The 15,000-nt window shown below is 42.2% G+C and overlaps 1 protein-coding gene across 1 annotated transcript in view; it reads right to left on the bottom strand.

Annotated features, from left to right (window-relative positions):
* The window catches only part of LOC120570938 (zinc fingers and homeoboxes protein 1-like), a 17,397-nt gene extending 3,513 nt beyond the window's left edge, over window positions 1-13,884 (bottom strand). Inside the window, exons 1-4 of the mRNA XM_039819634.1 lie at window positions 13,838-13,884; window positions 12,985-13,147; window positions 10,450-10,937; window positions 9,312-9,438 (exon numbers count right to left, since the gene is read on the bottom strand). Of these exons, the coding sequence (XP_039675568.1) occupies window positions 9,312-9,438; window positions 10,450-10,937; window positions 12,985-13,147; window positions 13,838-13,884 (825 nt within the window). The remainder of the gene's footprint in view (window positions 1-9,311; window positions 9,439-10,449; window positions 10,938-12,984; window positions 13,148-13,837) is intronic.
* Between the last annotated feature and the right edge of the window lie 1,116 nt (window positions 13,885-15,000).

Below are 15,000 nucleotides of genomic sequence, written 5' to 3'. Positions count from 1 at the left end.
TGATGCGGGGGGGCTCGCTGCCCTGTCGGAGAGTCTGAGCAGGATGGATCAGAGACTGATTACACACTTAATTTCAGTGAGAGATGTGAGGAGAGGAAGAGCAAGGGAAAAGGAGAGATCTGGCCGCGAGGGGGGGGCCCATCTAAGATCTCGTCCCGGGCCCAGGCAAGACTGTCAGCTGGCCTGGCAGCAGGTAACGTTAGCATACCGTTAGCTAGCAGTTGGAGTAGCTAAACACATTGACATATATAAAAGGGTTACAATGCTGACAGCTAAACGGTGTAAAGGTTTGTCTCTATTTCCAACACGAGACGTACGACAGTCTGCAGCTGCCGTTGTCTGAAAAACAACACATGTTGCGTTCACTTGAAATACGCCTCGCCAGTTTCGTGCTGCATTTATTTTATTGTAAAATATCCTTTCCCCATGCATTGGTTGTTTTTGTCGTTTACTGGTGAAATAAGGAAGAGGCTCAATATTTATATAACTTATATATAATTTATTTTTATAACTATTTGACTGAAATGGTTATCAGAAATAATTTATTAAAAAAAAGACTAAAATGTTTTGACTAAAACTAGACTAAAATGACGAGACTTTTAGTCGACTAAAACTTGACTCACAAACATGTTTGGCACAAGACTAAGACTAAGACTAAATTAAAAATAGGTGACAAAATTAACACTATTTATTTCTACTTTAAATTTCTACTTTAATTCGCTCACAAATGCTGAAAGAGTTTCTCATTCCCACATGCAGATTCTAACCTTGTGAGACATCCAGTCTGAACATAATGTAAGCTCTTTTGCCTGAACAGATAAGGGGGCTACAAGGTCACCCTAAAACTGGCTCTAGTTTTCCCATGCCAGTTAAGATGTAACTGGGGGGCAGAGCCGGCCCGACCCATAAGCGAACTAAGCGGCTGCTTAGGGGCCCCAGGGCTACCAGAAGGGGGCCCCCAAGAGCGCTTGAAATGTCCCACAATAGAGCTCATAACAGAGCCGGTCTAAATAAAGATAGCGTTGCTGCTAGTAGGTCTCACATTAGTCTTTAAATGCATAGGCTATTTGTGCGTTATGAGTGCTTAAACTAATATTTACAATACACAGAAGTTGGTTTTAGTCCCAAGTGCAGTGGCAACATGTTACAATGTGGAGAGTCCCCCAAACCAAATCCTGCTTAGGGCCCCCAAAAGTCTATGGCCGGCCCTGCTGGGGGGTGAAAGTCGTACCGGGAGGAGGAGGTGAGATGTCTCTTGTGTTTCTCTGATTGTCTTCATGTGTATCAGATTGCCTGTCAAAATTGTAGCGTCATAATAAGCCAAGTGCGTGTGTGCTGTCACTCTGAAGATGCATATAAGCCTGGTGTTCTTGTTCACTCATTAGAGAAACTGACTCCACGCTGGGCTGCAGCCTTTTGTGAAATCATGTTGCTCCTATATTTGCAAATATATCTTTTTTAATAAAATACAAAAACCCAACTTGGTGTTTTAGTCTCAGTCTGTCTTATTTGTTTCAATTTACTAAACTCTGAAATTCCCCCCCCCTGCTGCAAAGGAAACTTCCATAACAACATCACGACTTTGCGTAAACGTACACGCCCACTTTCCTAAAAGCCAAGTGGCGTGTTATCTAGGGTTGGGTACCGAAACACCCGGTTCCACTACGGTACCGGTTCCTATGCAAACGGTAGTATTCGGACCGGATTAGAACGCAAATTTTCGGTTCCGACTGAAATATTTTCCCCTCTGTCGCTCCGGACAGACTTTGACGTCACAGTCCGAAATGAGCTGGCTAACCACAACCGTTAGCTCGTAGCGTTAGCCGGCTAATGCTAGCGTTAGCCGGCTAACGCTAACGCTAGCATGCTACGTCGTTCTCAATAACAAAGCACTGCTACAACACACACAAGTTCACCATAATCTACAAAAGAACTACTTACATGTGCGCCCTCATTTAGAAGTCTCCCAGCTAATCCTGCCTTGTAACTGACCAAAGTTGGAGAAACAGGCTCTCTTTTACTGTCTCTAGAGTTAGCTAGCTGACATGATCTACATCTGAGCTACTGAGCATGTGCGAGTGCAATCAAAGATAGTACAGAAGAAGAAGAAGAAAAGAGGTCTCACTCTGTAGCTGAAACAGAAACCAGGTGAAAAGAGGATCTGCAGCAGTGAGAGAGCTGTGCAGTACAACAACAATATGGTGTTTTTTGAAAATTAAACCATGTAAACCTATTCTGGTACAACCTTAAAATACAGTTATGAACCTGAAAATGAGCATAATATGGGCGCTTTAACCATTCACTGACTGCATGTGATCGCTAGTAACCATATTACACTTGCTCTGCTAGTCTATTGTTCAGGACGAGACCCTGAAGCCTGGTGGTGGGGGAGGCAGGACAGCCTCCCCAAATTGTCTGCCCTTTCAGACTCCTACCTGTGTGTGTACAGGCCTCTTGGACACCACCTGAGAGAGTTTTCTCCTGTGCAGTAGGCCTACATGCCATAAGTCAGGAGAGGTGTAGTGTCTCGCCAGAGAAGGCAAATATGGTCATTTTTCTGCTAAAGAAGTGCTAAAGTTTGAAGCTGGTTGCCATACCAACTCAACATTTATTTTGTTAGTAGTAATAGTAAAACTGTTATTTGTTAAATTATTGTAGTTGTGCGTTAGGTGACCTAGGTTTACTTATTATATATTTAAGTACTTTAAAATGTTAATATATTGTTAAATTTAAATAATTTTCAATTAAAAAAAAAATACTCCATAAAAAGCCTTTCTTTGATGTCATTTTGCAGTTTTTCAAGAATTGGTTTAGGAATCGGAATAGTCTTAAAAGTTTGGACACACCTTCTCATTCAATGTGTTTCTTTATTTTCATGACTATTTACATTGTAGATTCTCACTGAAGGCATCAAAACTATGAATGAACACATATGGAATTATGTACTTAACAAAAAAGTGTGAAATAACTGAAAACATGTCTTATATTTTAGATTCTTCAAAGTAGCCACCCTTTGCTTTTTTATTAATAAGGGAAAACTTCCACTAATTAACCCTGACAAAGCACACCTGTGAAGGTAAAACCATTTCAGGTGACTACCTCATGAAGCTCATTGAGAGAACACCAAGGGTTTGCAGAGTTATCAAAAAAAGCAAAGGGTGGCTACTTTGAAGAATCTAAAATATAAGACATGTTTTCATTACACTTCCTTTGTTAAGTACATAATTCCATATGTGTTCCTTCATAGTTTTGATGCCTTCAGTGAGAATCTACAATGTAAATAGTCATGAAAATAAAAAAACACATTGAATGAGAAGGTGTGTCCAAACTTTTGGCCTGTACTGTAAATAAAAAGGTTGGGTTTAGGAAAAGAACACAAAGGCTTTAGTAACACAAAAAAAGCGAAAGCAAAAGCACGGAATAAAAACGACAAAAACACGCTTAGGACAACAACAAAAGATTGGGTTTAGCAAAGAAACATCGGGGGAGGCTTAAAAAAAAAATAAAAGGAGAGAAACACTGCTGAAAATCGCCACAAGCGGGACTCGAACCCGGCTCTCCTGGGTGAAAGTCCTGCGATTTACCTCTGCTCCAACCCAGCCAACCTCCTGATGTGGTCCTACCTCCCTTTATACTACTCGCTAGGGCGAAAATTCACTCGCAATGTAGGTCAATGGCTGGCGATTTGCATCGATAAACTCGCTAAAAAGCGATTATGCGTCTTGATAACGCGCCAAAATGGCGCACGAATTGGCGCGTCGTACATACGCCACTTTATGAGATCAGTCTGGAGAAGGAGACGTTCGCAACGGGAGACCCTCTCCAAAAATGGAACAGCTTCTTTCCCAGTTCTGCCAGCACTCTACCCCCAGTGATTTTCAACCACCGTAGGGCCGCGTCACACTAGTGTGCCGTGAGAAATTATCCGATTTTACTTACCGTATTTTCCGGACTATACAGTACAGGCCGAAAGTTTCGACACACCTTCTCATTCAGTGTGTTTCTTTATTTTCATGACTATTTACATTGTAGATTCTCACTGAAGGCATCAAAACTATGAATGAACACATGTGGAATTATGCGTACCAACCAAAAGTGTGAAATAGCGAAAACATGTCTTATATTTTAGATTCTTCAAAGTAGCCACCCTTTGCTTTTTTTGATAACTCTGCAAACCCTTGGTGTTCTCTCAATGAGCTTCATGAGGTAGTCACCTGAAATGGTTTTACCTTCACAGGTGTGCTTTGTCAGGGTTCATTAGTGGAATTTGTTCCCTTTATTAATAAAACAGCAAAGGGTGGCTACTTTGAGGAATCTAAAATATAAGACATGTTTTCAGTTATTTCACACTTTATTGTTAAGTACATAATTCCATATGTGTTCATTCATAGTTTTGATGCCTTCAGTGAGAATCTACAATGTAAATAGTCATGAAAATAAAGAAACAGATTGAGGCGAAGGTGTGTCCAAACTTTGGCCTGTACTGTATAAGTCGTACCTGACTATAAGTCGCAGGGGCCAGCCAAAGTAGGAAAAAAGTGCGCACTTATAGTCCGGAAAATACGGTAATTGGTCCAACAAATCTTTTTTTTATTGACTTACTGCAAATAATTTGCCATTGTTGGCATCTGTGCCTGCAAACGTGATGACGGCAGAGAAATTAAATACTACTCTGTGTCAGTAGGTGGCAGTATAGCGCCAATAATGACCTTGTTGATTTAAGACCGTAGAATTACTGCCAGCTTTCGCCCGCGCATCCGCGCGCGCGCAGGATGTAAGCAGTTAGGGCGAGATCATCGATGTAAGCCTGCAACAGCGATGGATACATTTTTTAAAACAGGAAATTTGAAGATTCTGATCTTATTAGGCTGCAATGTGTCATTTTGTAACATTTTTGGTTGGTGGTGTGCCGTGGGCATTTGAGCCCTCAACATCGAATTCAAGGCAACCGAACCCTAACCATAACCACTGGGCGTTTCCCAATATGTGTTCTTCTATTGACTTGTGTGCTTGTGTCCCTGTGAAACGTCATCTCGTGTTGCCAAAGTACTGTCCCAATACACAAGTTCGGCCAAGAACAGTTAAAATTCCCGGATGTATTCTTGACGCCCATTTACCGAGGATACATCGGTTGGTAACTTGTATGAACTGCGCAGCACCTGTATCCCAGCATTCAATTCGGCATTCAATGATGGTTGGATTTCCAGTACATAGACAGCCCAAAAACGGGACAATTTTAACAATTTTCCGCATTTTATCATCACTAAATTCACTTCTGAGAATATTTTAGGCGAAATGAACGGGTTTATATTTCCGAATATAGGCAGTCTTGCGAAAAATCTTTGCCGAATTGACAATTTGCTCCACGTTTCGAATTCGAGGGCTCCAAAAAATGACGCGCCGCCAGCTTGCGCCTGCCGGGCGCCGCTTTACGCTCGGACGTCGCTCGGAGATCCCGCTGACGGTAAGTTTTGCGGGTTACCGTAAAATAAGAGGCTTTATTTCGATTTCGGATCGTTTTGTTTATAATATCACAACACGTGAAGTTAACCCTTGTAGTTTGTCCTTCGGGTCCCAGTGACCCGAAGGACAACACAAGGATTATGTACTTCCGTTTACTTTGTTGAGAATTGCTCTCTAAACAAGGGGTTAATACAGCACCTTAGTTCTTGTTTGTACAGCATTTTGGTCAGCTTAAACTGTGTTTAAATGTGTTCTAGAAATAAACTTTACTTAACTTTACAAAAAACAGGGTTTAGAGAGCAATCCTCAAAAAAGTAAACGGAAGTACATAATCCTTGTGTTGTCCTTCGGTCACTGGGACCCGAAGGACAACACAAGGGTTAACTGTCTTTTCGAGTTAAACTCAACAAAGCACACACACACACACACACACACACACACACACACACACACACACACACACACACACACACACACACACACACACACACACACACACACACACACACACACACACACACACACACACACACACACAAATACACAACTGAGAAGCAGAGGAGAGAGATATACCATAGATAGACTGTACGATATTTTCCGCACTATAAGGCGCACCTTCAATGAACGGCCTATTTTAGAACTGTTTTCATATATAAGGTTTACCCGGATTATAAGGTGCATAGAATAGAAGATACTGCGCAGTCAAACGTTTGACTGGGAGTTGCGTTATGCATCCACTAGATGGAGCTGTGCTAAAGGAAACGTCCAACAAAACAGATAAAGTCAAACTTTATGAAGCGTTCTGACAACTCCGATCCCTCCTCTATAACATTTAAATCTAAGTGGTCCGAGAAAATGGCATGACCTCGTCAACGCGTGGTCCCTGACATGTTGTCATCGGCTTGTCCGCTTCCATTGGCCATATCAGAGGCAAACCTGAACGGATTGGCCAATATGAGCTACCAATCACAGCTTAGAAGCTAGGAATCGATGACGCCCACAACGATCATGTAGCGAGCTGGGCGAAGACCCCGACACAAGCGCGCGAGATAACAAGTGCGGAAATGGAAAACGTTTTCCGGCAATTCGGCCAGAAACTTCAACATTGTGAGGGGAACAGATCGTTTTGGAATATAAAGCTCCGGATATTACATTTCCTTGGACTCTTGTGGATTTATGAAAATCAGTTTTGGGCAAAATACCACTTTGTTGCTGAAAGGACAACGAAATCAGGTATGGATGCACTCCGACAGCTGCGCAGATTATGGCTAAATTGTTTTATTGTAAATTGTTTACTTTGTAACAGTTGTGTAACTGCTATAAATCATCGTATGCTTTGTATGTGGGCTTAAATTAATCATTAGAGGCTAAGCTTTCAATTGGTGTGTCGCATGGCTGTATATTTTGAATATTTAATGCTTTAAAGTTATAAAAACGCGAATGAGTGGAAGTTTTATCGAGGTTGTAACGCCCAGTGTCCCGTCAACGGGCAGTGATCCGGAGAGGTTGATCCATATATAAAGGCTCCGATTATAAGTCGATTTTTGAGATAATTAAAGGCTTTTAAGTCGCCTTATAGTGCGAAAAAAAATACCGGTATATATTATATGAGAGATATACCCGTTTCTTTTCCGGGAGACTTGTTTAAATTATGCCATAGGCTATAGCCTACATTATATTTTGTATTTAGTTCATATTTTTGGTGTATTTGTTTTCTGATTTATTAGAAGTTGAGTTTCAGTCTGTATGATGAATGAACAGTTGTACATAAAGTGGTAACATGCTATGACATGTTATGTAGACTAAAGGGGAGACACCAACCTTTATAATTTGAATTTCTAATTTCCATCTCCTGGGCATATACAGTGTACTACAATAATATAGAAATGATAATTCCACATAACACTAATAGGAACACATAGGACACACCAGTGCATATGCATATTTGTTTAATTTAAACTGACTTAAACTTATATGCTAATAATAGTAGGGATCACGTTCCACTCTTTTGAATAAGTAAGGGGTGTTTTGAGCTAAACCATAAACAATAAAATTAAAGCTCAATTAGTTTTATTTTTCAATATTATTGCAATAGTTGTAGCATTATGAGGTTTTCTTGTCCCGAGATTGTTTTAATACAAAGTGGTTATATTGTTGTGGTTTTTATTTCTAGCTGGTATTTTGGAGCCCTGCAGGTAGCCTCTGTGCTGGGAGTGTAATTTGTTCCCTTTTATTAATAAAACAGCAAAGGGTGGCTACTTTGAGGAATCTAAAATATAAGACATGTTTTCAGTTATTTCACACTTTATTGTTAAGTACATAATTCCATATGTGTTCATTCATAGTTTTGATGCCTTCAGTGAGAATCTACAATGTAAATAGTCATGAAAATAAAGAAACACATTGAATGAGAAGGTGTGTCCAAACTTTTGGCCTGTACTGTATAAGTCGCACCTGACTATAAGTCGCAGGGCCAGCCAAAGTAGGAAAAAAAGTGCGACTTATAGTCCGGAAAATACGGTAATTGGTCCAACAAATCTTTTTTTTTTATTGACTTACTGCAAATAATTTGCCATTGTTGCGCATCTGTGCCTGCAACGTGATGACTGGCAGAGAAATTAAATACTACTCTGTGTCAGTAGGTGGCAGTATAGCGCAATAATGACCTTGTTGATTTAAGACCGTAGAATTACTGCCAGCTTTCTCGCGCGCATCCCGCAGCGCCAGGATGTAAGCAGTAGGGCCGAGATCATCGATGTAAGCCTGCAACAGCGATGGATACATTTTTTAAAACAGGAAATTTGAAGATTCTGATCTTATTAGGCTGCAATGTGTCATTTTGTAACATTTTTGGTTGGTGGTGTGCCGTGGGCATTTGAGCCCTCAACATCGAATTCAAGGCACCGAACCCTAACCATAACCACTGGGCGTTTCCCAATATGTGTTCTTCTATTGACTTGTGTGCTTGTGTCCCTGTTCCCTTAGAAGTTGAGTTTCAGTCTGTATGATGAATGAACAGTTGTACATAAAGTGGTAACATGCTATGACATGTTATGTAGACTAAAGGGGAGACACCAACCTTTATAATTTGAATTTCTAATTTCCATCTCCCTGGGCATATACAGTGTACTACAATAATATAGAAATGATAATTCCACATAACACTAATAGGAACACATAGGACACACCAGTGCATATGCATGTATTTGTTTAATTTAAACTGACTTAAACTTATATGCTAATAATAGTAGGGATCACGTTCCACTCTTTTGAATAAGTAAGGGGTGTTTGAGCTAAACCATAAACAATAAAATTAAAGCTCAATTAGTTTTATTTTTCAATATTATTGCAATAGTTGTAGCATTATGAGGTTTTCTTGTCCGGAGATTGTTTTAATACAAAGTGGTTATATTGTTGTGGTTTTTATTTCTAGCTGGTATTTTGGAGCCCTGCAGGTAGCCTCTGTGCTGGGAGTGTTGAGCAATAACAGGAAGAAGGCATCGTCTCAAACTGTTAACAGCGTTTTCTGTGCTTGTGAACTTGCGAGTTAATTCTTCCAAGAACAACCAGCAAGAACGTTCTCCCCAAGAACACAAGTCCGTAGTTTGCATTCTTGGTATTGGGAAACGCCCCGTGTCTAATCCTAGCGCCTTCCAGGCAGCGCTGCCTGGAAAGCCGCTGAGTGGGGTATTCCCCACTTTGGCCACTCACCCACTTCTCTACACATTACATACTCATCATTCCAATATGCATCTTTGCTTTGTGGCTGTGGTGTGTAGTGACGTGGCTGTGGCGTGGTGTGGTGTGGCGTGGTGTGGTGTGGGAAAGCGTCTCTGTGAAGCACCGACCTCCTCCGGCGTCCAGCTGACTCCGTGTTTCAGCCTCTGGGCGGAGAACCAGACTTTGATCTGCTCCTCGCTGAACTTCGTCTGCGAGGCCAAACCCACGATCTCCGACACCGAGGGATACGGAAACCTGCCGCACAGGAATCACAGTTTCACCGTTTAGTCTTCTACAAACTGAGCTGTTAGGGAAGTTAAAAAATAAAGAGAGACTTCAGATACAGTATTAGGGGACCACTAAGGCCTATATAAAAGAGACTTCAGATACAGTATTAGGGGACCACTAAGGTCTATATAAAAGAGACTTCAGATACAGTATTAGGGGACCACTAAGGCCTATATAAAAGAGACTTCAGATACAGTATTAGGGGACCACTAAGGTCTATATAAAAGAGACTTCAGATACAGTATTAGGGGACCACTAAGGTCTATATAAAAGAGACTTCAGATACAGTATTAGGAGACCACTAAGGTCTCTATAAAAGAGACTTCAGATACAGTATTAGGGGACCACTAAGGTCTCTATAAAAGAGACTTCAGATACAGTATTAGGAGACCACTAAGGTCTATATAAAAGAGACTTCAGATCCAGTATTAGGGGACCACTAAGGCCTATATAAAAGAGACTTCAGATACAGTATTAGGGGACCACTAAGGTCTATATAAAAGAGACTTCAGATACAGTATAAGGGGACCACTAAGGTCTATATAAAAGAGACTTCAGATACAGTATTAGGAGACCACTAAGGTCTATATAAAAGAGACTTCAGATCCAGTATTAGGGGACCACTAAGGCCTATATAAAAGAGACTTCAGATACAGTATTAGGGGACCACTAAGGTCTATATAAAAGAGACTTCAGATACAGTATAAGGGGACCACTAAGGTCTATATAAAAGAGACTTCAGATACAGTATTAGGGGACCACTAAGGTCTATATAAAAGAGACTTCAGATACAGTATTAGGGGACAACTAAGGTCTATATAAAAGAGACTTCAGATACAGTATTAGGGGACCACTAAGGTCTATATAAAAGAGACTTCAGATACAGTATTAGGGGACCACTAAGGTCTATATAAAAGAGACTTCAGATACAGTATTAGGGGACCACTAAGGGCGTCCCATTTAACCCTTTGCGTTTACCGGTTGTAGGCGCTGACTAGCAGCACGTTGTTGTCCATGGCGGCGTTGTAGGTGGGGATGCTGCTGATGGGGATGAGCAGCTGCGTCTGGGCGCAGTTCTGCTGGTTCTGCAGCGCCGACAGGACCTGCGCCAGCGTGCCGGGAGGCAGCACGCCACCGCCCACGCCGCGGGAGCTGTTGACCACGATGCTCTGCGGGACGGCATGCACCTGCAGCGGCGCCGACACGGGGATGAGGCGTGGAGGAGGAGGAGGAGGAGGAGGAAGGGCCGGGGACGCCATCGGGGCCGGAGACAGCGTTGGCGGCTCCGCGTTGTCTTCGTCTTCGTCGTCGCTTTCCACTTTGATGACGTCATCGCTGGCGGCCGCCTTGTGCGCGGCGGCGGCGAACTTCTTGGGCTCGAGGCGGCGGCTCCTGACCCTCATGATGGGCGTCTTGCTGAGGGCGATTCCCCGGCGGGACGCGTCCTCGCCGGCCTCGTCGTAGGGCTGCTCGATTACGGGAAAAAATATAAAATCACGATTATTTCGGTCAATATTGAAATCATGAAAATTTAAACACGATTACTCGTCGACTTCTGGAAAGATGTTGCAATTATTGAACTTGATTTAATCGACAGATCTGTAAATCTGAGTCATGCTAAAAGCACCACTTTAATTCTTGTGTTTACCAGAGATGAGCTCGTACGTTTCTCGGAAAATAAGTCATTCAGCATGAAAAAAATCATCAGACATGACTAATGGACTAGAGAGATCTAAGTTGACTGAAGACCAAAACGACCGATTAGCCGATTAATCGACTAAGAGGGAGCAGCCCTAGAAATCACGATAATTTAACACGATTACTCGTCGACTTCTGGAAAGATGTTGCAATTATTGAACTTGAAAAAAACAGTTGGAAAATGTTACATAAATCAACAGTAAAAAAATACAGATACAACTGTGAAATTTGCAGTAATACTTTTCCTATTTAAACTTAATTTTTTCATTCAGAACACGAGAGAAAATAAGAATTTACTTGCAAAATGTAATGAGCTAAATAATATTTTTTCTTGATTATTCTGTTTTTGTGATCATTGAGAGCCGAAATCATGATCACATTCGGATTAATTGCACAGCCCTATTTTTTTTTTTTTTTATATATATATATATATATATATATATATATATATATATATATATATATATAAAAAAGACGGTGAATAACCCTATTTCAACAAACGGTGGCGTATTCTTTCAAACCAGAGGTGTCAAACTCAACTTCCCAGAGGGCCACACTGGAAAATAAGAATCACATCAAGGGCCAGACATGTTTAGTTTATTGACATGCTGTTATTTAATCGAAAAAAGTAAAATATATATATGTCATATAGTCTTCTCACTTACAGTTTGGTCGACATAAAGTCCTAAAGAAGTCACGAAAAAGTTCCTCAGCCATCGTAGAAAAGAAGCGCCCCAAAAAGTCGGACAAAGTGGCAAAAACTTCGAAAAAAGTGACAAAAACGTCGGACAAAGTGGCAAAAACGTCAGAAAAATTGACAAAAACATTAGAAAAAAGAGACAAAAATGGAAAAAGTGAAACCATGCAGACACAGACACCCACACAAAACGTCGAAAAAAGTGGCCAAAACGTCGGACAAAGTAGCAAAAACGTCGGACAAAGTGGCAAAAACGTGACGAAAAAGTGACAAAAACATTGGAAAAAAGACAAAAATGGAAAAAGTGGCAAAAACGTCGGACAAAGTAGCAAAAACTTCGGACAAAGTGACAAAAACGTCGGAAAAAGTGACAAAAATGTTGGACAAAGTGGCAAAAACGTCGGACAAAGTGGCAAAAATGTTGGACAAAGTGGCAAAAACGTCGGACAAAGTGGCAAAAACGTCGGAAAATGTGACAAAAACATCGGAAAAAGTGACAAAAACGTCGGACAAAGTGGCAAAACATCGAACAAAGTGACAAAAACATCGAAAAAAGGGACAAAAACGTCGGACAAAGTGGCAAAAACGTCGGACAAAGTGGCAAACGTTGATAAAGTGGCAAAAACATCGGAAAATGTGACAAAAACATCGAAAAAAGGGACAAAAACGTCAGACAAAGTGGCAAACGTTGATAAAGTGACAAAAACGTCGGACAAAGTGGCAAAAACGTCGGAAAAAGTGACAAAAACATCGGAAAAAAGTGACAGAAACATCGGAAAAAAGAGACAGAAACATCGGAAAAAAGAGACAGAAACATCGGAAAAAAGTGACAAAAACATCGGAAAAAAGTGACAAAAACATCGGAAAAAAGTGACAGAAACATCGGAAAAAAGAGACAGAAACATCGGAAAAAAAGAGACAGAAACATCGGAAAAAAGAGACAGAAACATCGGAAAAAGTGGCTAAAACGTCTGACAAAGTGACGACTCGTGTGTTTGCTGTGTTCGTGGACTGAGGACTGGAGGAGGATTCGGTTTCGGGCAGAATCTTAACCGGTGCATTCGGCATTAAGCTAATTGTTGATCACTGGGAGCCGAAGTCCTGATTGGATGAAGTACCTGAACGGCCTCGTCGGCCTCCATCTTGACGAAGCCGCCGTCGAAGGTGAGGTCGTTGACGGTCTGCTGGACGACCGTCTCGTTGTTATGCCTCGTCGTCGTCCGCGTGAAGCTGTCCTCGCCGGGGTGGAGGCGAGCGTTGTGGGCCAGCAGGGTGTCGTAGCTGGACCGGGGGGGGGGGAGAAATGTGGTGTCGTTAGTCTGGGGACCCATCGGACCTTCCTCCACAGTGCTGTGGAGGAAGGTCTGGCGAGGCCACACAGCATTCTGGGGGATGGGAGAACAACGTGCTCTGGTTTATTGGCTATCTCTTTAAACCAATCACAATCGTCTTGGGGCGGGGCTAAGCGCTGGAAGGAGCCGTGGAGACACACGCACGGACACACACACACAAGCACACACCACACAGACACACACACACAGACACACAAACAGACACACGCACGGACACACACACACACACACACACACAAGCACACACACCACACAGACACAAACCATACAGACACACACACAGACACACACACACAAGCACACACACCATACAGACACGCACACATACCATACAGACACACACTGACACAATCGCGCACAGACACACACCATACAGACACGCACACAGACACACACACACACCATACAGACACACACACACCATACAGACACACACACACACACACCATACAGACACACACAGACACACACACACCATACAGACACGCACACAGACACACACACACCATACAGACACACGCACGCACAGACACATGCACACCATACCATACACACACCATACAGACACACAAACACACATACACACACAGAGACACACACAGACACGCGCGCTGTATACCTCTTGGTGTGGTAGTCACACTCCATGCAGACACACACACACACCATAGAGACACACACACACACACACCCATAGAGACACACACACACACACACCACCATAGAGACACACACACAGACACACACACACACACACACACACACACACCATAGAGACACACACAGACACACACACACACACCATAGAGACACACACACAGACACACACACCATAGAGACACACACAGACACACACACCATAGAGACACACACAACACACACACACCATAGAGACACACACAGACACAACAAAAAACACACACCATAGACACACACACACACATACCACCACAGACACATCGACACACACACAGACACTTCTTTGTGGTAGTCACACTCCATGCAGACACACACACAGACACACACACACACAACACAATAATACACCATACAGACACACACACACACAACACACCATAGAGACACACAGACACGCTGGGATACCCTTGGTGTGGTAGTCACTAATCGCAACACACACAACAACACACACACACACACCCATACAATAATCTTCCTTAAGACACCACACAGACACACACACACACCATAGAGACACACACAACACACACACACACAATAATAATAAACAAAACAAACACATCACACATTGTAATCTCTTGGGTGTTCACACTCCATGCAGACACACACACACACATAACACACACACACACACACACACAAAACACATACACACACACACATCAATAATAATATCATCAATAATAAACCAAGAATTGGTGAGTAGTCACACCCATGCAGCCACACACACCATACAGACACACATACCATCACATACATATCACACATCACAATCATCTGTAACCTCTGTTGTTAGTCACACTCCATGCAGACACACACACACCCACACCTCCTCCAACACACCCCACTGCGGGGCCACGAAAAAAAAAGAAACCCACTAGAGGTTCACACACACACACACACACAACACACACACACACACACACACACACACACACACACAACAACAACACACACACACACATACACACACACACACACACACACACACACACACACACACACACACACAACACACCATACAGACAGAGACACACACACACACACACACACACAATAAGACACACACACACACCCTAAGTAGCA

This window comes from Perca fluviatilis, chromosome 13, assembly GCF_010015445.1.
Source record: "Perca fluviatilis chromosome 13, GENO_Pfluv_1.0, whole genome shotgun sequence".
Lineage (NCBI taxonomy): Eukaryota > Metazoa > Chordata > Actinopteri > Perciformes > Percidae > Perca > Perca fluviatilis.
Note: the sequence above shows the minus strand (reverse complement) of the source record. Positions and strands in the feature narration are given on the sequence as shown.